Source organism: Uloborus diversus, chromosome 2 (genome assembly GCF_026930045.1).
Source record: "Uloborus diversus isolate 005 chromosome 2, Udiv.v.3.1, whole genome shotgun sequence".
NCBI classification, from domain to species: domain Eukaryota; kingdom Metazoa; phylum Arthropoda; class Arachnida; order Araneae; family Uloboridae; genus Uloborus; species Uloborus diversus.
In genome coordinates, this window is record NC_072732.1 from 20,602,357 (window position 1) to 20,623,849 (window position 21,493).

Here is a 21,493-nt window from a genome sequence, read left to right on the forward strand (position 1 = left end):
GTATTTTGAGATGTCACAAACACTAGGTAATAATTTCATTGAACAAGATGGCTTGTCTTTAAGTAAAACAATTATTTTTTACTAATATCTAAACAATGAATACACGAACTAAAAGTTACTGCTTGTTCTAAGTGATGTTTCGTAAACAAATATACAAAGTAAAACATAATAAATTATGGTTTGAAAATTTTGACTTTTCTGCATTTTTTATAATTTCTAGTTTTGGTTACTATATTGGAAAATAAAATTAATTAATCATAAAAAAGTAAGCCCCCCCCCCATTGAATCGCCGCCATTGACCTGAATTCAAAACAAACTTTCGAAAGAATTGTTCATATTTCAAGTGATACCTGAATATAAAGAGAAGTATAATAAGTTTTTCTTTCAGTTGCAATTGTTTAATGTGAACCTTTTGCCAAGCGACAATCGTCAAATTTGTAATCCAATTCGTTCCATATGCGCCGTGTGATTGCTTTTTGTGGGGTTAAAGACAGAATATCAACTATCGATGTCTAAAACACTAAAGCTTGACCACTGAGAGATGGTGGATGACCTCGAAGCGGAAACATCATGTGTAATAGCTAGAATCAGCCAGAAATTGCCGAATAGTAAGAGGCGCGTTCTCGCCGATCCTATCTATTACAAAATAATAACAAACAATCTACAGTCGAGTCCCGACTTACGCGAGGGATGCGTTCCAAGACACCTCGCGTAAGTCGGAATTTCGCGTTGTGGAAGAAGGTATGTTTAGTAATTTTTTGTAAACATACCCAATTGTTTCAGACGTTTGTAAACACCATCAAATCATTTATTAACTATATATAACATTATATTTTACAAAGAACCGACTTTTTCTGTATTTTAGAAAAAGCTTTATTATTTGACATAAAATTCTGTAATTTAGCACAAAATCAATAACTAATGGGGGAGATAAACTTAAAATAAAGCAGTATGGTACTTATAGTATGTACACTACAGCGTTATTATAGCACTTAAAAGTACAGATATAGTAAATATATTTATAATTTAAAAAATGAAGAAGGTTTATGCAGCGCGATCAGAATGTATTTTATCTACGTTCATATGTAAAATGAGAAAAAAAAAAGTTAGAATCGGAGCAGTTATTTGTATAAAGCAAAAGCGTTGTTCAGACTAATACAGTGGATGAACTTCCGCTTTCAGTGATGCTAAAGGGATGAAAGTCCATTCACAAAACCAATATTTAATGTCAACGAAGCCCATTCTAAATCTCTGCCGCTCTTTTCCGAAAAATTTCATGTTGCAGGCGAGTAATTTGTGTCCGCACTAAAAAATTCATTACTCATGAAAATTTCGCGTTATAGCCATTTCGCGTAAGTCGGATCGCGTTGTAGCGGGATCCGACTGTATTACAAATGCTGTTTCCACTTCAAGGTCGTCCGCCTTTTTTCCGTGGTCAAGTTTTACAAAGAACCTCAAAGATGCATTTGTGCAGCATCGCAAACCATTGATAGAGAGATGCTACAAAATGTGGGAAACAATCAACAGACGGATAACAGGCGTATGTCATGCAATAAGAGGATCCCCCACTGAACATTTGTAACTGAAAAAAAAATCGTAAAGCAACATTTACACTGCGTCCGCACGTCCCGTCACCGACGTAGTTTTCTCCCTAAAACCAGTTTTCGGCTGGCGTTGCCATGACAGCAAGCCGTATTGTACGGGACCCGTCAACGGGACGCGAATCTAGATATCTGACGTCTGTAGAGTTGGGAGTCGCATTTCATTGGTCTCCACAAGATCCTCTCTATTGTGTGAGCACTTAACGGGCGTCCGCAATATGAATGCTTCTCCCCTTTCGGAAAACGTTCGTCTGTCCGCTTGACGTGGTTAACGTGATGTGCGGATGATATCTGAATTACGCTTAAGAAAGAAAATTTGTTATGCATTCAAGTAGTATCACTTTTTGTAATGTGTGTAGTTATATCGAAAATAAGGGGTGTCCCAAAATTAACGCAAGATTTGAATTTGCCACAATTTTTGCTGTGAATTGTTGCCAGCCACGGAAAAAGAACAATTTGACAGCTGGGAGTTTAGGGTTAGTAAAATTGGAGTGTTATGCTATTATACAGTCAGCGAAACAATTCAATCACTGCATAAGGAATTTCCTGTTCGTGTACTCTCTCGTTTCGGTGATATGAATTGTACCCTAGATCGTGTGATTTTACATCATTAGACTTCTCCCTATGGGGTTATTTGAAGTCGAACGTGTAATGTCAGCAATCCCACACCTGCGCATTACCTAATTGCGATATCGAGCGCCAATAACAGTAAACTGCTTGACCCGCCCAAACTTTCATTATTTCTCAAATAATTGTTCGATAATGAAAACGCATCATAGAATCGAAAACGCTCCATTTGTAATAACCCTAGACCCTCAGCTGCCAAATTGTTCTTTTTCATGATCGCCCACAATTTATTGCAAAAATGGCGGCAAATTCAAATCTTGCGTTAATTTTGGGACACCCTTTATAACTTTTTAAAATAGGGTCCATTGTACTCACCCTGTGTATCTCTGCTATGCTTTTCGATGCACAGAAACGAGGCACAAAGTTATTGTATGTGTTGTTCCAGATCAATCCGGTGCGTACAGTGGTACAGTGGGTGGACGGCACGGCAAAGTGTCCGTACAGCCCTTACGCCAACAACACAGCCCTCATGACGTCCAGTGGGGACTACTACACTGCCTCAACCATCGACTTTTCGGGCAGAGATCCGGTCATTTACAAGATCATGGGCAAGCCACCATTCCTCAGGACTGTGCAGTTTGATCCCAAATGGCTCAGTGGTCAGTACTTTCAAAGGATCTTCTTCTACTTTTTTACTTCCTTTTACAAAAAAGAAAGTATTGAATTCGCAAAATAATTTTCACTCAAAAATCGACCTTAATTTCCACTTTACTCACCCCCGAATGAATATTGAGTTTTTTTTTCGACTCGACCACACGTGGATAAGTGCCTAAGAATGTATAGATACGCAAAATATCCATAATGACGATTCTCGAGTTAATTACAACGAATTTTCTCGTGACATCTGTATGTACGTATGTATGCATGTGCGGATGTATGTCGCATAACTCAAGAACGGTAAGTCCTAGAAAGTTGAAATTTGGTACGTAGACTCCTAGTGGGGTCTAGTTGTGCACTACCCCTTTGGGTTGCATTCGGGCGTTTCTAAAGGGGTCTTTTGCCCCTTTTTGGGGGGAAATCATTGTTAATTTCGATTTAAACTCAAGTGGTGTTTATAATTTGGCGGACACTTGGCGATATATCGCTAGTCTTTTGGTCGCGAAGTTTTTTCGCCAACTTGGCGAGAAATTTGGCGTTTTTTAAAAATTTGTTTTAATTTGGCCACTGTTGGTGATATTTAGAGAGTAAACTATTGAATCACATTAAAATTGCCAGTAGTGGGCAAATGACATTAAATTGGAGTAAAAGGAAGTCATGTGATGCACACATCAGCTCGTTTTTTTTTTTTTTTTTTTGTCTTGAAAGTACTAAAAATGTTACGTAAGATACATAAACCTCTCCTGCTCAAGAGAAAATGATATTAATAATGGAAAAGCATCGTCTCTCGAAAAGAAATTACGACTAGCTAAAAATCTAAAACAAAAATTATAATAATAATACACACAATACAAAAGAAAAACGCACACAGAAGGATTTCTCCAAAAATAACACGCAATAAACCGAACTAGTATTTGAAGATGAAGGACTTCTATACAGTTAGAGGAGGTGTATCGTGCATTGTTAGCAGTACCGTACCACCGACCTGCGTGAATTCAAAAGAGCAGTTTCAACTGTTGGAAAGTTGAGCACTAATGAGTTCCTGACTTAAAGACAATTCAATAAATGCATTATGTTTTTTACTATTATTGAATTGTTATTATGACATTTGTTACTTCATTTTATGTCAATAATACGTTTTAATAAATAATATAATTTTTGCATAAAATTATGAAATTTAGCAACAAAACAATGTTTTCAAGCTGGGAAATTTCAAATACCAGTATTAATACCGGTCTCCCGGTATCACATTTTAAAAATACCGAATACCGGTATTGAGTTTTTGTTACGGTATTGCAATCCCTAAGGCCCTTATATATACGAGACGACGCATCAGCTTAAGATTAGCCATTTTGGATCGGAGCGCGTGTTTGAGTGGTTGCCTTTTCCGGCGAGTTATCGCGTTTGGTGATTGTTCACTGTGAGCAATTATTAGCGGCACGTGAATTGTTTATTGAATAAAATAATATTTGCGGCAAATTTGGCGAAATCCGAAACTTTGCTGTGGTAACCCTAGCAGTGCAACAATGAAAATCCGATCCGAAATGGCTATACTTAAACTGATGCGTCGGCCTATTGTTACCTTTATCCCATAGACTAATAATAAGAGTAGACCGAGCTTTCCCAGACTTGCTGATGAAAAAATTGGTTCATGGATACATCATGTGACTGGTGGAAGGCTTGGCGAAAACTTTGGCGGCATGGTTGCTAGATGGCAGGATTATCTATAGTTTGGCACTCGACATGTATTTTAAGACGTGATGTGTTTTTCTGATAATTTTTCTCCCAGGTGCAGAGATTGAACTGTTTTTCTTTTAGTTATGCATTATTTTGACATTAGTAATTAGTTTTTGATCACAGTTTTCAGTAACTTTTATTTCATTTGGAACTGATACGTCAGCGATGGCGTAAACGTTTTGCGTTAACGCAAAAATGTACTAATCGGTATCTTAAATTGAAATTGTAGGGAAAAATCTTAACCGTTTGCCGACTCTTTTTGGGCGCTTGCATCTTCAATTGCTTAGAGAGTTATTGAAATTGAATAAAGAAAATGCAGAGTACTATCTAAACGAAAAAACTCACTATATTAGCAAAATATTTACAACTTAGAATAACAAATTTACAAATCGGACTCCATAAAAGATCATTCTTCCGTGTTTCATCTATTCTATTTATTTTATTTCTCGCGGGCGTTGATCGACTTCTACGATCAACGCTGTTGCTAGGATATCCACCAGTCACATGGTTTGGTTTATGAGCAGCAAAAGGGTTGCCATAGCTCGGTCTATTCTTATTATTAGTCTATGCTTTATCCTGAATTATCATCATTGAAAATATACTTTTTAATTCGTTGCAGCCTTCATATTGTCGAACGTGTACTATCAATAAAGAGTCTTGACCAACGACCTCAAAATCATATGAAAATGTATCTGTACTTATTTCTTTATCTTCAGTGAAAAGGGTTGAGCTAAGCTCGGTAAAACGTCTAGATTTTTGAGTGTTTGGGAAAAATTTTCAGAAATTTCGTTCCGGGGGGGGGGGGCGATATACGTTGATCCTTCAAGTTTGGCCTTTACTTTTGCGTGAGTGTATAGTGACATCATTGCACTGAAAATTGCTTAAACTTACTAAAACGCTTGTAAGAAGCGGTTTTTCGATTAGGGTCCGCCTTATTAATCCGAAATTTGAAATTTTCCGAAATCCAGAATTGTACTCGTCCCATTGCTGCCCATATTGAGTAAATATACCGTACTTCCCGAATGTATCATAAAGTAAAAAATTTCTGTCTTTTTCTCCTGGGAGAAACATTAGCTTTTCTTCGGCATTTCGATGTTTTTCAAGTTCAATGTGCCGGCTTTTCCTTTCAAGGTACCGCCGATGCCGACGGATAATTTTTGAACAATTGGTACCGATGCATCAGTCAAGCCTTTAAGTTTATTAACCATTGTATGTTATATGTTCCCATTCCCATTGTTAGTTTTCTAAAAAGTTTGAGTCAGTCAAATTATGTGGTCAAGAGAAAGAGCGCAACTTTTCTGACTGATCCCTTGTAAAGCTCTTGAGCGAGGTCTTCGTTCTATTCGCAACACTGGCATATTCTAATCCCGCGTAAGTGGTGCTGCCATCTCCCGGAGAGCAGTGGGAACAATATATTCCTCGCATTAGAATGATAAAGACGTTTTTCGGCAAATAACGCTTTTTTAAAATGATACTGAACGTCCAAATCTTTTTTTTTTCTTTATCTGCATTTTAACAGGTTTACTTTTCACACTGATGAGTTATGAGTACAAGTACAGTACTTAAAGGAGTTTACAGTTATCCAAGTATTCATTCGATTCAGCTTTCCCTTCAACCCCCCCCCCCTTCTTCCTCAAAAATAATAATTATAATAAATAAATAAATGAAAGGAAGGCTTCTTACTCATTCAGAACAAAAATACCGTTTCCCATTTTTCAATACTAGTAAACAACCTGAAATACTTGGGTTACACTTTATAACTCATTTAGAATTCTGCTTAGTTGAATCACCCACAATCTAATTGGATATTTTTGATTCACAACATCCACAGAAATAAGTTCCTATGATGATTATGAATGATTATTTCTTTACAAATTGACAAAGTTTTCTCAAATGCAAAACAACAAACATGTTGGTTTTCAGCTGGCTCTAAAATCTTCAGCTGCTCCTGTTGTACACGTATTTTTGAATGTATTTAATTATTATTATTATTATTTTATTTTTTTCGTTTCATGGTTTTTCTAAAATGTTTCATGTCTTTCCTTACTTTTAGTAACAAAAACTGATTCTGAATACATTTTTCCCTAGATGCAAATTTTGTGTCTTCATTTGACATCGGAAATTTCACTTATTTTTTCTTCAGGGAAGCAGCTGTCGAATACATGAATTGTGGAAAAGTGAGTTAAGTGTAACATATTCATTATTTTACTTATGTAGTACAGTCAAACCTCCATATATCGAACTTCCACATATCAAAATTTTCTGTATATCGAAAGCCTAGCAAAGTTCTATGTTCATTACATTGAAAAATTGTTTCTATGTATCGAAAAAATCTCTATATACCGAATTTTTTTTCGAGACTTTCGTAGATTTTTTTCCACTTTAGACTGTTAGTCTCTTGAAAAATGAAGGTTAGAGGAGAAAATTACATTTATTAAAGGTTGCTACAAAACTCATAAGGAATCTGGGGTTGAGGGTTTGTGTAGATGAGTCGTTGTTTCGTTCTGGAGTTCTTAAATTCCCCCCAGTTTCTTTCAAATATCTTAGTTTTAACCAGTAACATTGTAAAATCAGTTTCAAGTTCTCCCTTTTGTCTGTTGATTATCATTCCTCGTCTTTTTAGCTGCAGTAAAAATCATTCAAGTTAAGTAGATTGATTTTTTACTTTTCTTTTGATTATATTGTCAAAATGAAAATCCCCTCATGTTGCAGATCAAATTGAATTGAAGATGTATGAAGGTGCAAAGATGTAATTTCTGTTATTTTTTTAGTTATAAACTTTTATTTATTCCAATGCTCGTATCAATTAGAAATTGGGTTTCATACACGTAAGTTAGCTTTAATTTTAATGTTTCAGGAGACTTTTAGGATAAAATAAGATCGTTTCTATATATCGAATTTTTTTCCGACAATTTCCTACTTCGATATATCGAGGTCCGATTGTACTTATCCGAGACCTATTTTTCTCTGCCCTTTAAATGTTGATACTGTCCGGAAAATTAATGTTTGTGAGAACACACAAAAGATATTAATTATTTTATTTATTCATTCATTTGCAGGTCGTCTATTCTCGTGTGGCTCGCATATGCAAGAACGATCAAGGGGGACAGTTTCTCCTGAAGGATAAATTCACAACATTCCTGAAGGCTCGCCTCAATTGCTCCATTCCCGGAAACTATCCCTTTTACTACGACGAGATCCAGAGTGTCCACTATGTGGAACGGGAGGATATTTTCTATGCCACTTTTACAACACCAGTGTAAGGTTTCCCTCCTTTTTTCTTGCTCTTTTTTAGCTGCATGACGATGAGAGTGCAGTACAGTGAAACTTGTGTATACCAATACTGTCTATAACAATAAACCTGTCTATAACGATATTTTCCGTGGTCCCAAGCAAAATGTCAGCATTAACAATCAAACTATCTATAACGATAACCTCTCTATAACAATACTTTTTTTAGGTCCCAACAGTATCGTTGTAGACAGGTTTTACTGTATGTAGCTGAATTTATAATCATTCAACTCAACAGAAAAATCAAAAAATAATCCCCATTTATGTTTAACTAGTGGTACCCCCGCGGTTTTGCCCGTAATAGAAAAATTAAAAGGTCTTTTGGTTCGCTTGTATATTTACAAATAATGTACGGTGAATTTTCTCGCCAATTGGCTTGTGCCCATGTTATGGTTCCACGTTATGATAATTTCGTAATTTAGTCGTCCATCTTATGATAATATGCACACCCCCATGCTACACACTAACTTTGTGCCGTATTTCATGAAAATCGGCCGAACGATCTAGGCGCTATGCACGTCACAGAGATCCTGACAGACAGACAGAGATCCGGACAGAAAGAGATCCTGACAGACAAAGAGACTTTCAGCTTTATTATTAGTAAAGATTGTGCATCAAAAGTAACGAAATAATTTAATTTGAAAAATTTTAGCAGATCGTTTAAATCTGAATCGAAAAATGCCATATCTTATACTTAAACAAAAATAATACTAGATTCTTGGCTTAAGGTTAGTCCCAACTTATTTATAATCTAACAAAGACCAATTTCTCTCTTAGAAAAATTCGTATTTTTGTAACTACTGCTTCTGGCAACATTTCCAAATACTTACCATCCTTTTAAAGTATTAACGTCTTCTAATTTCTAGATTACTCTAGTATTCAGGTAGCTCCATGCTGTTGCCTTTTTGGTCAGTTTCGAGCTGCACCGTAGACTAATAATAAGAGTAGACCGAGCTTTCCCAGACTTGCTGATGAAAAAATTGGTTCATGGATACATCATGTGACTGGTGGAAGGCTTGGCGAAAACTTTGGCAGCATGGTTGCTAGATGGCAGGATTATCTATATTTTGGCACTCGACATGTATTTTAAGACTCAATGTTTTTTTACTATAATTTTTTTCCTGGTGCAGAGATGATTGAACTGTTTTTCTTTTAGTTATTCATTATTTTGAATGTTAGTAATTAGTTTTTGATCACAGTTTTCAGTAACTTTTATTTCATTCGGAACTGCTACGTCAGCGTTAGCGTAAACGTAATGGCGTAAACGTTTTGCGTTAACGCAAAAATGTACTAATCGGTATCTTAAATTGAAATTGTAGGTAAAAATCTTACCGTTTGCCAATTCTTTTTGGGCGCTTGCATCTTTAATTGCTTAGAGTGTTATTGAAATTGACTAAAGAAAATGCACAATACTATCTAAACCAAAAACTCACTATATTAACAAAATATTTACAACTTGGAATAACAAATTTACAAAGCGGACTCCATAAAAGATCATTCTTCCGTGTTCCATCAAATCTATTTATTTTATTTCTCGCGGGCGTTGATCGTCTGCTACGATCAACGCCCGCTGTTGCTAGGATATCCACCAGTCACATGGTTTGGTTTATGAGCAGCAAAAGGGTTGCCATAGCTCGGTCTACTCTTATTATTAGTCTATGAGCTGCACTAAGCTTATTTTTGAAATAAGTATTCTTAAATTATTCATACCAAATCAGAAAATTTCACCTTCATTGAATTAAAATTGCAGTATGCAAGAACCCATTTTAAAGTTAGTCATTTAATTAAATTTTAAGTTAATAAAAGTTGCTTTCTCCTGCTTATTTTAGGAATAGCATCTACGGGACTGCCGTATGTGTCTACAATATGTCGTCTATCCTAGCTTCTTTTTCGGGTGCTTTCAAGTTCCAGAGCAACCCCAAGGCAGCTTGGGAGAGGCAAACTTCTGCCCACAAGCATTTCCAGGTATGGCCATTTGTTCGGCTCAGTATAGCTGTGGTTCTGTTAAAGAACTAATGCTCATGAACTAATGCAGGGTTTGAAATAGGGTTCAATTTCTAGGGGGGAATGTCCTCTTTACTTCAGATTCCAGGGGGGGATTTTTTGAATTTGGGGGAGAATTTTTATAAGTTCTGAAAATTTGTTTGGAATTTTTTAATAATTTTTATTTTATTTTTTTATTAATTCATTTTTAAATTACAATTTTTTTAGTGTAATATCAACCCCATTTTCAAATAAATATTCAGTAATTTTGCAATTTTATTTTATTATTTCATTTTTAATAAAATATTTTACAACTAAGTAACATACACATGCACTTAATTATTTTTTTAAATAGACCATTTTCTGGATCTAATTATCCGAGTGGGGTTCGGTCCTCATTGTTTAGAATAATGTTTCTACTGCACAAAGACTTTTTTTCTGACGATCAAAAAGTTAAAAGTAAAAAATTGCCAATACCTTTCGAAAACGGACTGTCGTTTCCAGCAGCTTTCGAATCGCATTTCGACCGGCGGATCGGAATCAGTTGATGTCAGCGGATCGGAACGTGGGTTACGATCGGAATCGGTTGAAGTCGGCGGATCGGAATTCGTCGATGTAACTTGAATTGCTTTGAATTAACGGACGCTTTATTAAATTTTTTCTATCTTTCCAAAATGAAAATGGATTTTGAAATTTTTTTTATCTTCTCCGCTTTCCCTATGGGGTTCGTTATCGAGTTTAAGAATATACGGGGGGGGGGGGGGGAATCCCGCACGGACCTTTGGATTGCGCGGGATTTACTGATTTTGTACGCGTTTCGCGCAATCCCGCGCTCTATTTCAAACCCTGAACTAATGTGCTTTTGAAAATGTGTATTCTGACTGCAGTGGGTGTGTGTAACAAGGCTTTTATTTTTCAGTGTGAGAATCCTGGCCACCACGAGCAGTTTCTAGACTCTGAGAAGTACCAATTGATGAATGATGCTGTGCAGCCAACTACCTCCAGACCTCTCTTGACTCTCGAGTTACAAAGGTAATTCATCTTACCTAGAATGGGGTGGTTTACTTCAGTCAAAAGTACTACTTTTAGTCATTGGAATGGATAGAATGAGCAAAAAAAAAAAAATAATAATAATAATAACATGGACCCAGAAAATACTTTCATTTTCCCAACAGTTTTTTTTAATTAATTTTTTAAAATGTCCGATTTTTCAAATAAGGCGTAGCCTTGATGACGTCACAAATGATGCACTTTGTGCCGCATCTTTCTACTACGTTTCCACATTATGAGAATCAAGCAGCGAATTAAAATTGCCCTCTACACTTGCTATCAACCATATCGTTGCCAATGCACGTGAGTAAAGATGCGAATTAAATATTTAGCTCTGTGAGTGGCAACACAGAATGGCATTTCATCATTTGTGATGTCACACGACAGCAGTGTGAACAATAAAAGCGTATCGATTTAAGTAATTTTTTAAAAATATTAAACAAATAAATTATTTAAAAAATGGTCAGATCCTATGTTTTTAAACATGCTCTTTCAGGAAAAATACTTTGGAAACGATCCCATTATGTAAGAACGAAAAAGCTATTTCCTTTCAAATTCCTTTAACTGCAAATTTTCTGTTTCTTATCACAGGTTCAGCCAGATTGTCGTGGACAGCATCCAGACCAAAGACCACGATAGCGTGCACGTAATGTTCGTTGCCTCTGTGGAAGGAATCCTGTGGAAACTTTTAGTAGTTCCCCACTCGCAGGAGACATGTGTTATAGAAAAGATCAAAATTTTTGAAGATGGAAGCCAGGACTCCATCAAAGTTCTCAAACTGCTGAAAGATACGGTAAGGTTTTATTTCTCAGTCATTTCAGGTCATTTGTATTTAAAAACCATTGGAGCATTATGTTAAAGTACACTTTTCCCCCCTTCGTTTTGTTCTCTAGAATTCCCTATATATTGGAACAGAAGAATCTGTTTTGAGGATTCCTGTTCATAGATGTGGCCGATTCCATACGAAAAGGTAAATTTTTTTAGATAGCTTTTCAATTTATGTTTTGATTTGTAAGCCTCTGTTTTTTTAATTAAAAATCTGAAATTGATTTGATAAAATTTCGTTTTGTGTAAACACCGATTTCTTTTATTATTATTATTTTTTTCTTTTTACGAATTAATTTTGAGGGTCTCAAGTCATTTTCTTTAATCACTTGCAAAATCATTGAAATATTACTTAGTAGACGCAGTTGTAAATTTTCTCATTGCAATTGTTGTGTATAATCATTAAAATGTCATAGTAATTGCAAAAATTAAATGCTACATTAAAATAATCGAAATTACTTAACAGCTATTATTTTGTTTACTGCAGTGGTGTATTCTTAGAAAAAAAAAAGGTAAAACGTTTGCAGATATGAGCATAAGATAGTGAAATGTAAAAGTGGGGAAAAGAGTATGCTTGTGCAAAGAGTTGCAATTCAGTTTAAAAGGGTTCAAGGAATTGGCTAACTGTCGGTTGCACTCCTGTCAGGCAATCTGCAAATTCATATATTGGCATTCTGAATCTGAAACATTTAAAAATGCGTCTCTGAGAGAAAGCTAGAATAAAATTGAGATGAACAATCTTATTTAAATTATTTTTCATTTGATGACAAAAATAATTTCAACTAACACATTTAAGGAGCATTTTTTTTAAAAAATGCTTTCATAAAATCCTTCTGTGATCATAACCACTTCAGTGTTGAATGGATTTCCCCAACAACTGCGGAACCCCTTCGCACAAAAGCTTGCAAAAGTAATTTTCAATTCTTTGTTGTCAATTTTATGCAGGAATCATTGCATTGCATAAAATACTAATTTTTTTTTTCAAGTGATTGTCTCTCAGCCCGTGATCCTTACTGTGGTTGGAATGAGTATAAACTGGCTTGCACGACAGCACCCAGCAGAAATCCTCTCAGTGCATTCTGGCATCAAGAAAAAACTACATGCCCAAGTACAGACATCCCAGGTAAGCTTTAACTAACCCCTATCTCTCAGAAAAGGTCATTTCGAAGAAATGAAAGTTAAATTATTAAAGATCAAGACACACATCTCTACATAGTATAAAATGAATTCTCCAAAAAGCGTCTGTTTGTTTGAACTCGCAAAACTCGAGAACTACCCGGCCGATTTCGCTGAAATTTTCACGGTTTGTTTCTTTAAGTCCTGAGAAGGTTTGCAGACCAGTTCGAAAAAAATTCGATGAACGGTTCTTTTTTTATTCCAATTTAGGCCCAATTTTCACATAAATTCCCGAATATGGGGGTTAAAAATTACTCGCAATTAGTAATATTATATATCGTTGGAAAGGGAAGAACTTTCCGCGTTCTACGCAATTTGTTCTAACGCTCTAACTTAATTGCGGCGGGAGTTATTTACGTTTTTAGCTCGAATTTGTTTAGGCTTAGCTGAAATTTAGGCACTACTTTCTTCATTAAATTTATCAATAAAAAGTGAATGAATTGTCCTACAGTTTTCGTTTTGACACCATTGAAAAGGCCTACCTTTTTACTCCAGCTCTAACTCGACCTATGGTCGGAAGTTTAATTCTCTATCTCCATTACAAAAAAAGTTACAAGCGAATTAAATGAAATTCAAAAATCTGTTCTCTATTCAAGTTTTTAACCATTTTATTTTGCGTTTCCACGGTAACGCTTTTTGAATCCATTGTTTCTATCTTTCTCATTTTCAATTCTGAAACTTTTTTTATTTTGTGCTTCCATAGTTACGCTTTTTAAATCCATCTTTCTTATTTTATTTTAATTTCTTAAAAGTATTTTAATATCTGTCGTCATTGTTTGGAGTTGAAATTTAGCATGATGATTTTTTTTTCTTTTATTTATGCCTGATTGTTGAATATACGTCACTTGACACAATTTTTGTTTTCAAATTAGACCGGGCAAAGCCGGCAACGCAGCTAGTAGTATAATTATAATACCTAGTATAATTACACATAGCATACTTGCCAACTCTACTGTTTTTAACGGGAGACTCCCGTTTATTGCTTCTGTCTCCCGATTTACCGTTTTTTACGATTTTCTCCCGTTTTTGCAGTTTTTTCATTCAATCATAAAGAACTTACACCTTTTTCTCAATAGATATCTCCCTGTTCTAGTATACCAATGTTAGGAAGTAAGAATTTTTTCCAATTAATAACTGATTTAGTAAAAAATAATTTTTTGGAAGCTTTCCACATTGCATGTTCAACGAAGCACGTGCTCTGCCGAAAATTACAGCAGATTTCAATCCTTTTGCATCTTGAAAATATTTCAATTATTTTGAAAGTTTGAAGTTATTTTAACATGTGCTACCCTGTACCTACTTATTTTATATTTTATTTTCATTATATATTGATTTTTTTTTGGGAGGGGGGAGGGATTTTAGTAATTAATTTTTTGTTGCCATACCTTTTTGGTAGAGACTGAGGAATGTACGAAACTTTAAGCAAATTCACTCCTTATTATTTGGTTTCTCCTTTGCACTATATTTTTCTTGCTGCTACCAATTAGCTTACATCTGCAAAAAATCCCCATTTCACTTTAAATTTAGTATTCATGTTATTTAAAAGCACAATTAATAATTATGTTGTAACGATATGTCACTGGTGAATCACCTATATACCTCTAGTGAAAGCTCCTGTTTTTATTTCTTCGGAGGTTGGCAAGTATGACATAGTATAATTGATGCTGTAGTGTTACTACGGCATCAATTCTATAGGCTCTAAGTGTGTATATGCGTCTGGGAACTTTTGGGTAAAGATTATGAGAAAATTTAAGTGCAACAAATTAAGTTGACTAGCAACATTATTCGAAGCAACATTAAGTTGACTAGCAACATTATTCTTTCTTCCATTTTGTAACATCAAAAGCTTAATAAAGAAAATATTTAAAGACACTTTTCACGAAGAACTCAAAAATCGCAACAATAATAAACCATGGTTTGAGCTGATTCTGAATGTCCCTAATTGGCCTAGGATGAAACCTGTCGCCATGTTTCGTTTATTATCTGGCCATGATTGCCTACGAAAACATCTCTGTCGTATCAACGTGGTTCCTGACCCTTTCTGCACTTTGTGTGATCTCCACGAAGTAATGGACATGCCTCATTTGTCCAGATGTCCTGCTCTCCCTCGGACATCCATCTGGGAACGCTATTGGTTTGCTCGTTTTCATTTATAGTTTTGTTGTTATCCTTTTGATATTCAACTGTCTTTAAATGTGCCATTGGAAATAATAAAAAAAAATAATAGTCCCCAGTTTCTTTCTGTCAAAAGTAGTACTTTTAGTCACTGAAATTGATAGAATAAGCAAAGAAAATAACATGGACCCAGAAAATTCTATCATTTTTCCCAACAGTTATTTTTCAATTAATTTTTTAAAATGTCCAATTTTGCAAACGAAGCGTGGTCTTGATGACGTCACAAATGATGCTGTTTGGCGCATTTTGTACCACGTTTCCACGTTATGATAATCAAGAAGCGAATTAAAATTGCGCTCTACGCTTGCTATCAACCATGTCGTTGCCAATACACGTGAGTAAAGATGCAAATTAAATATTTTGATCTGTGAATGGCAACACAGAATGGCATTTCATCATTTGTGATGTCATCGGCAGAAGACATAAACAATGAAAGCTCACCGATTTAAGTAATTTTTTTTAAATATTAAACTTAAACAAATTATTTAAAAAATGGTTAGATCCTATGTTTTTAAGCATGTTCTTTCAGAAAAAAATACTTTTAAAATTTTAGAAACGACCCCATTGCTTTTAACTATCATTTCTGAAGTTAATTATATGGTTACAGTTAAACCGTATCTGTGTCTAGAACACTGTTTCATTTATTTGTTTGTAATAAAACTATAAAAATTATTATTTTATTTTCATGGTTCATTGAAAGTTTAAAATGTTTTCATTTGCTATTCCTTTTTCCCTGGTTTCATCCTTCTCAAATCTTTATATGGTTAAGGGGGAAACCTTTTCCTCTGCTGGAATTATTATGAGATATTCTCCAGTGTATTTGTAGAACATTCGATTTTTTTTACAGCTATATCATTAAACTATATTTAGAATCCCTTTTGTATTCCATGACTTTTGATTGGTCATCTTCGTCCCTTGTCATTGTGTTCTCATTAGCTGACTGAGTTTTTTGTCCAGTGATTTAAATTCCTTAAAATGGAATATTTTCATGGACTGAATTTCGGCATAGATGGGAGGATCATGGGTCATTGTTTTAAGCTTTTCGAAATCCGAGCTAATCTTGAAACTAGAAAGAAAAAAAAAACAGACAACTTCAATAAGGTTGTAGGCATTTGGTATAGTCTTCCAGAAGCAGCTGTCACTTGCAATTGGTTTTGTAGTTTTGAAAGAGCTCTTGAGGATCAGCCTATCCTTGCTCAAATCCTGTTGGTGATCTTCACTTTTTGTGTGCTTATTAAATTGAAAGACTGCAAATTATATTTTTGTGCAAAATGTAGAGTCATTGATAACCACAGTGCTGCTCTTTTTGTTTTCAGTGGATGGTGGTTGGAGTTCTTGGAGTACTTGGTCTGAATGCTCACAGATGGAAAATATGGGCCTGGGAGACAGATGCATGTGTCAAACGCGAGCTTGCAACAATCCCTCTCCGTCCAATGAAGGGAAAGGTTGCGAGGGGACTTCCGTAAACGTGGCCAATTGTACCAGTGAGTAATTTATTACATGCTTTTAACCCACATTGTTGATACGAAAAGAACATTCTCCAGTAAAAACTTAAGAAGATATGGATGTCATAAACTCTGGATTTACTCATTGCAGAAAGCAAGTTGTTGTGGTGTTAGGATAAAAGTGAAATGCAACTGTTCAGATGATCAACTACAATTAATTAAAATTTATTTGAAAGTTTACTGCTGAGAAAACATTAGTTCAATATTAAAATGCATTTTCTTTGTTTTACTTTAAAGGCCATATTAGAAACAACTTACATAAATTATGAAGCTTTAGTTTATTCTTTTTTTTACCATGCGGTTACTGCTGGTATTATTATTATATTTTTTTTCTTTTTTTTTCTGATAGGAAATAAAAACCTAGATTTTTTATTATATTTGTAACTATTAAATGTATTTTAACATGTTTTCCACTATATTATTGACAATATTTTTATTTACATCGCCTCTAAACATTAGATTAAAATTTTTTTATTGTATGTTTGAGCTGTATTCTGTCAAAATCATAAATTACAGAACAAATGTACAGTTGACCATGACAGTTGCATTAATTGGGTGCTTCACAGTATTTTTACCCTTTTCGAAACTTATCTATTCTTTTAGGAAACGGGCAGTGGACTGAGTGGTCATCATGGTCATCTTGCTCACATTCTTGCGGTCTCGCCGTCAAATCTCGTCGGAGAGTATGTGGGAACCCCGCTCCTGCTTTCGGCGGAAAAATTTGCATTGGTCCGGAGAAAGACGAAATTTACTGCACATCGAATCCACCTTGCCCAGGTATGGATTTCACATACTTGCCAACTCTACTGTTTTTAACGGGAGACTCCTGTTTTTAAATTCCATCTCCCGATTTCCCGTTTTTTACGATTTTTCTCCCGTTTTTTCAGTCAATCATCAAAAAGTTTCACTTTCTCCTCAATAGATGGCGCCCCTTTCTAGTCTACCAATGGCAGGGAATAAGAAATTTTCCAATTAATAACTCCGTTAGTAAAAATTAATTTTTTGGAAGCTTTCCACTGTGATGTTCAACGAAGCACGTGCTCTGCCGAAAATTGCAGCAGATTTCAATCTTTTTGCATCTTGAAAATATTTCAATTATTTTGAAAGTTTGAAATTATTTTAACATGTGCTACCCTATACCTACTTATTATATGTATTATTTTCATTATATATTGATTTTTTTTTTCGGATTTTAGGAATTAAATTTCGGTAGCTACTTTTCTGTAAGAGACTGGGAAATGTATAGAATTTTAAGCAAGTTCACTACTTATTATTAGGTTTTTCCTTTGCAATATATTTTTCTTGCTGCTACCAATTAGCTTACATCTGCGAAAAATCCCCATTTCACTTTAAATTTAGTATTCATGTTATTTAAAAGCACAATTAATAATTATGTTGTGAAGATATGCCGCTGGTGATACCTCTAGTGGAATCTCCTGTTTTTTTTTTTCTTTGAAGGTTGGCAAGTATGATTTCATTATTCTCTCTGATTTTCCACCCTCTTATTCAGTTCTCATTAAATCAGGGCTCGATATAAGCCAAGTGGTTCTACTGTCTGTCTTTCACGAGAAAAGCTCCCACCATCAAGTCTGAACCCGTCTACTGCAATAGAAATGGACTTCATTCATTTTCTGCAAAAGTTAGCAGGAAGGCTTTTTGGCGCCATTTCGCAACTCGTCTGCTCACCTTTGTGTAGTCGTACGGATTTTTCCAACATTAAGCTTCCCTTGGAAAAATGAGACGCGCTGCTTTGCTATAGCAGTAGACAGGTGCAGACATTTCGGCGGTGGCTTTTCTGGTGATGGTCGGACAGTAGGTTAGCACAATGTTAAGTTTGAGGGAGCATTCGCTTTTAACGAGCAAACCCACATTAAAACGAGCAATATTTAATGGGTACTTTTTCGTTAAAGATATGTACTTGGTTTGGCGTTTACATTCTACCTTGACGACAGCAAGAAAAATGCAATTGACGACATCTACCAGTATATGGTAACCCTAGAAATCAGAAATTGATGTTGTTGTATAGCGTCAACTATGTTTTTTTTTCTCATGTTCTCTTCTCGTGATTAAAAATGTCAGCCAGGACTGTTTTCGGAAGAATAATAGTGTGTTTTTCTTCTGTAGATAATTTGCCAAATTCTAATCTTCCTCCTTGTCTAATAATTTCATTTTCGTCCATGAATGGCAAGAAGTTAAACAAATCAAAATCTCTTTGAATCGGATCTCCACTCTTCAAGGATTCGTTCTCTTTCAAAAATGTCTTCTGTTCTAATCTTATCAGATGATTCTTCAGCTTCTAGTAACTTTTCAGCGGTCAATGTGATTCCTACATTAGAAATCTTTCTAAATTTCATGATTGACTTTTTCACTCAAGCTGAAATCCTTACTAACCTCTCCATATTACTAAATTTAGTAATGTTGATTGGATTTTCCTTTTCTTTAACAAGACATTCACACTGAAAGATGTCCTTCGATTTCTTTCTGTATTCTAAGTCTTCTGTACTTTTTGTGTCATCATTTTTTTAACTTCGGCCAGTATTCCGGAGGATTTCTTAACCACTGTGGTCCTGTCAGCCAGGTTGGATCTTCTAGCAGTTTAGAAACTTTTGCTCCCCTCGACAAGGTGTCTGAGGGGTTGACCTTTCTGTGGCAAAAAAAAAAAAAGTCTGAAGGTGCTGTGAATTTGCAAATTTCTTCAACCCGATTCTTGACAAAAGGTTTGAATGTTTCAGGAGTTCCTTTTATCCAAAAAAATTGTTTTCTTCGAGTCAGACCAGAAATAGCACGAAATGTCACCTTTCAAGGCTTTCAAAATATTAAAACGTAATTTTGCTGACAGTAATGCAGTCATAAGTTCCAGCCGAGGCAATGTAAGAAATTTTATCGGAGCAACTCTGATTTTAGAAGCTACAAAAGTCGTTCGAACATCTTCATTTCGAGATATAACACGCATGTAGGAAACTGTTCCAAATGCTTTTATACTTGCATCACAAAAAAAAAAAAAATGCAGTTCAAGAGTCTTGATATCAATATTTGGATTTTCGAAATAATAGTAGCGGAGGATTGAAATTTCCGTCAGGTGTGGAACTTCTTCGCACCAGAAAATCTCCATAAAAATCTTAGATCTTCGGGTAATCTGTCATTCTAGTCAATACGTAACGCGCAAATCTTTTGCATCAAACATTTAATTCTCACTGTAAAAGGACCTGAAATTCCGATAGGATCAAAGATTCGTCATAAGACCTGGAGTACATATCGTTTAGTAGCAGTTCCTTTCGAAACAAATTTGACTAGATCTCCAACATCAAAATAAAGAATGTCCTTTAAGTTGTCCTATGCTATACCTAAAACTTTGTACGATATATTTTCTTCTCTGAGGGGTTTGGAATTATCGCTCGAAGTTACCTCATATTTTTTCCACAATTCGCGTTGGGTCTTCGAATTGGTGCGCCACTTGTGTAGTGACAAACTAGCATCTTCGACAATGGCTATAGACTCTAACGTGCGGGATAAGGCTTTCATCTACTGATGAATGACTACCGATGACGTCATCGATATAAATATATTTTCATTCAAAAATTTTGTAATCACCGGATATTTTTCGGCTGTTGTGATGTTACTGTTTGTGATGATATTTCAAAGTTTCGGCCGATAAAAACGGACTGCTATTGATCCCGAAGAGAACGCGCTTAAATTTATAAACCTGGGGTGCAACAGATTCGTCTGAGACGTCAAAAAAGAGTTACATCTCTGTCTTCTTCGTTGAGCGAAATTTGCAAAAAGGCTTCTTTTATGCCTGTGGTATAAGCAATGGGATGAAAGCGGAATCTCAATAAAATATCAAATATTTCAATATAAATTTGGACCTATATGAAGACAGTCATTTAAAGATAGACAGTTAGAATCATGAGAGGATGTATCGAAAACTATACGCAATTTACTCGTCACACTATCTTTCTCAATTATCTTCCTATTATCTTTTAAATCCTGCTTTTCTAACTTACAGGGTAATCCCACTGTATACCTTTTGTTTTCATATTCGATCTGAGACTCGAGTTATCTCATGATTTCATTTTCTGTGGGGTCAGTATCTTGCTTCGAATCAATAAGACCTGAAGTCTCTAAGTCCCAAAACTTCTGAAATCGCGCCATCTTCGACGACTACATTTATCATTAAAGACAAGTTATTTTCACTCTTTTTCCCTGGAAACATCAACCAAAAACTGTTTCAACTGCAACTAGTGATTTGCTCAAATGCTTTATATTTTCCGTAACAACGTTATAATAATAACTGTTCCGCAAAAAAAAAAAAAAAAAAAAAAAAAAAAAAAAAAAAAACCTTCAAAATGCTTCTGACATTTTGTCGGCTGATTCTTATGTAAAATGACCCCCTAAATTCAAGTATGGCCTCCGTTTTCCCCCTGTACGTACCAATTTTATTTTTAAAGGTCTCTCCAAGTTTTTTCAATTTTCCTTAGTTTCAGAGGTTTTTTTTTTTGGAGGTGAAATGAACTTTGTATTAACTGCTAACATAGTTTTGGCAGGCGAGAGAGGTTCAAGATCATGGACACCGATAGCAAAAGGGGGGGCTTGGGGGGTATATCCCCTAAATATTAGAAAAATCACGAAAAACGATCTTTTTATTCTGCTTTTTAAAAAAAGATGTTTAAAAAAAATTTCGGTGCAGAATGAGAGAATAAGACTCGCTTCTGTGACTCCTATGCCCAAAAAAAAAAAAACTTCGCGATGTAAAAACAATTAAAAAAAAAAACTTTTGTGAATGTCCCACGTTGCATACGAGTTGAATCGTAGGTCTTCATTCAAAAATACATTCTTCTGGCTGATTCTTATGTAAAATGACCCCTTGTTTCCAAATACGACCACCTCCCCCTATCAGGCCCTAGTTTTTAAAACCTACTCCCCCCC

The 21,493-nt window shown here is 35.2% G+C and overlaps 1 protein-coding gene across 1 annotated transcript in view; it reads left to right on the forward strand.

Moving 5' to 3' along the window:
- The window catches only part of LOC129216897 (semaphorin-5A-like), a 79,475-nt gene that overhangs the window by 48,373 nt on the left and 9,609 nt on the right, over positions 1-21,493 (forward strand). The window contains exons 6-15 of the mRNA XM_054851112.1: positions 2,614-2,827; positions 6,651-6,739; positions 7,622-7,821; positions 9,683-9,818; positions 10,756-10,868; positions 11,478-11,679; positions 11,780-11,856; positions 12,698-12,834; positions 16,379-16,546; positions 17,171-17,344. Coding sequence (XP_054707087.1) covers positions 2,614-2,827; positions 6,651-6,739; positions 7,622-7,821; positions 9,683-9,818; positions 10,756-10,868; positions 11,478-11,679; positions 11,780-11,856; positions 12,698-12,834; positions 16,379-16,546; positions 17,171-17,344 — 1,510 coding nt within the window. The remainder of the gene's footprint in view (positions 1-2,613; positions 2,828-6,650; positions 6,740-7,621; positions 7,822-9,682; positions 9,819-10,755; positions 10,869-11,477; positions 11,680-11,779; positions 11,857-12,697; positions 12,835-16,378; positions 16,547-17,170; positions 17,345-21,493) is intronic.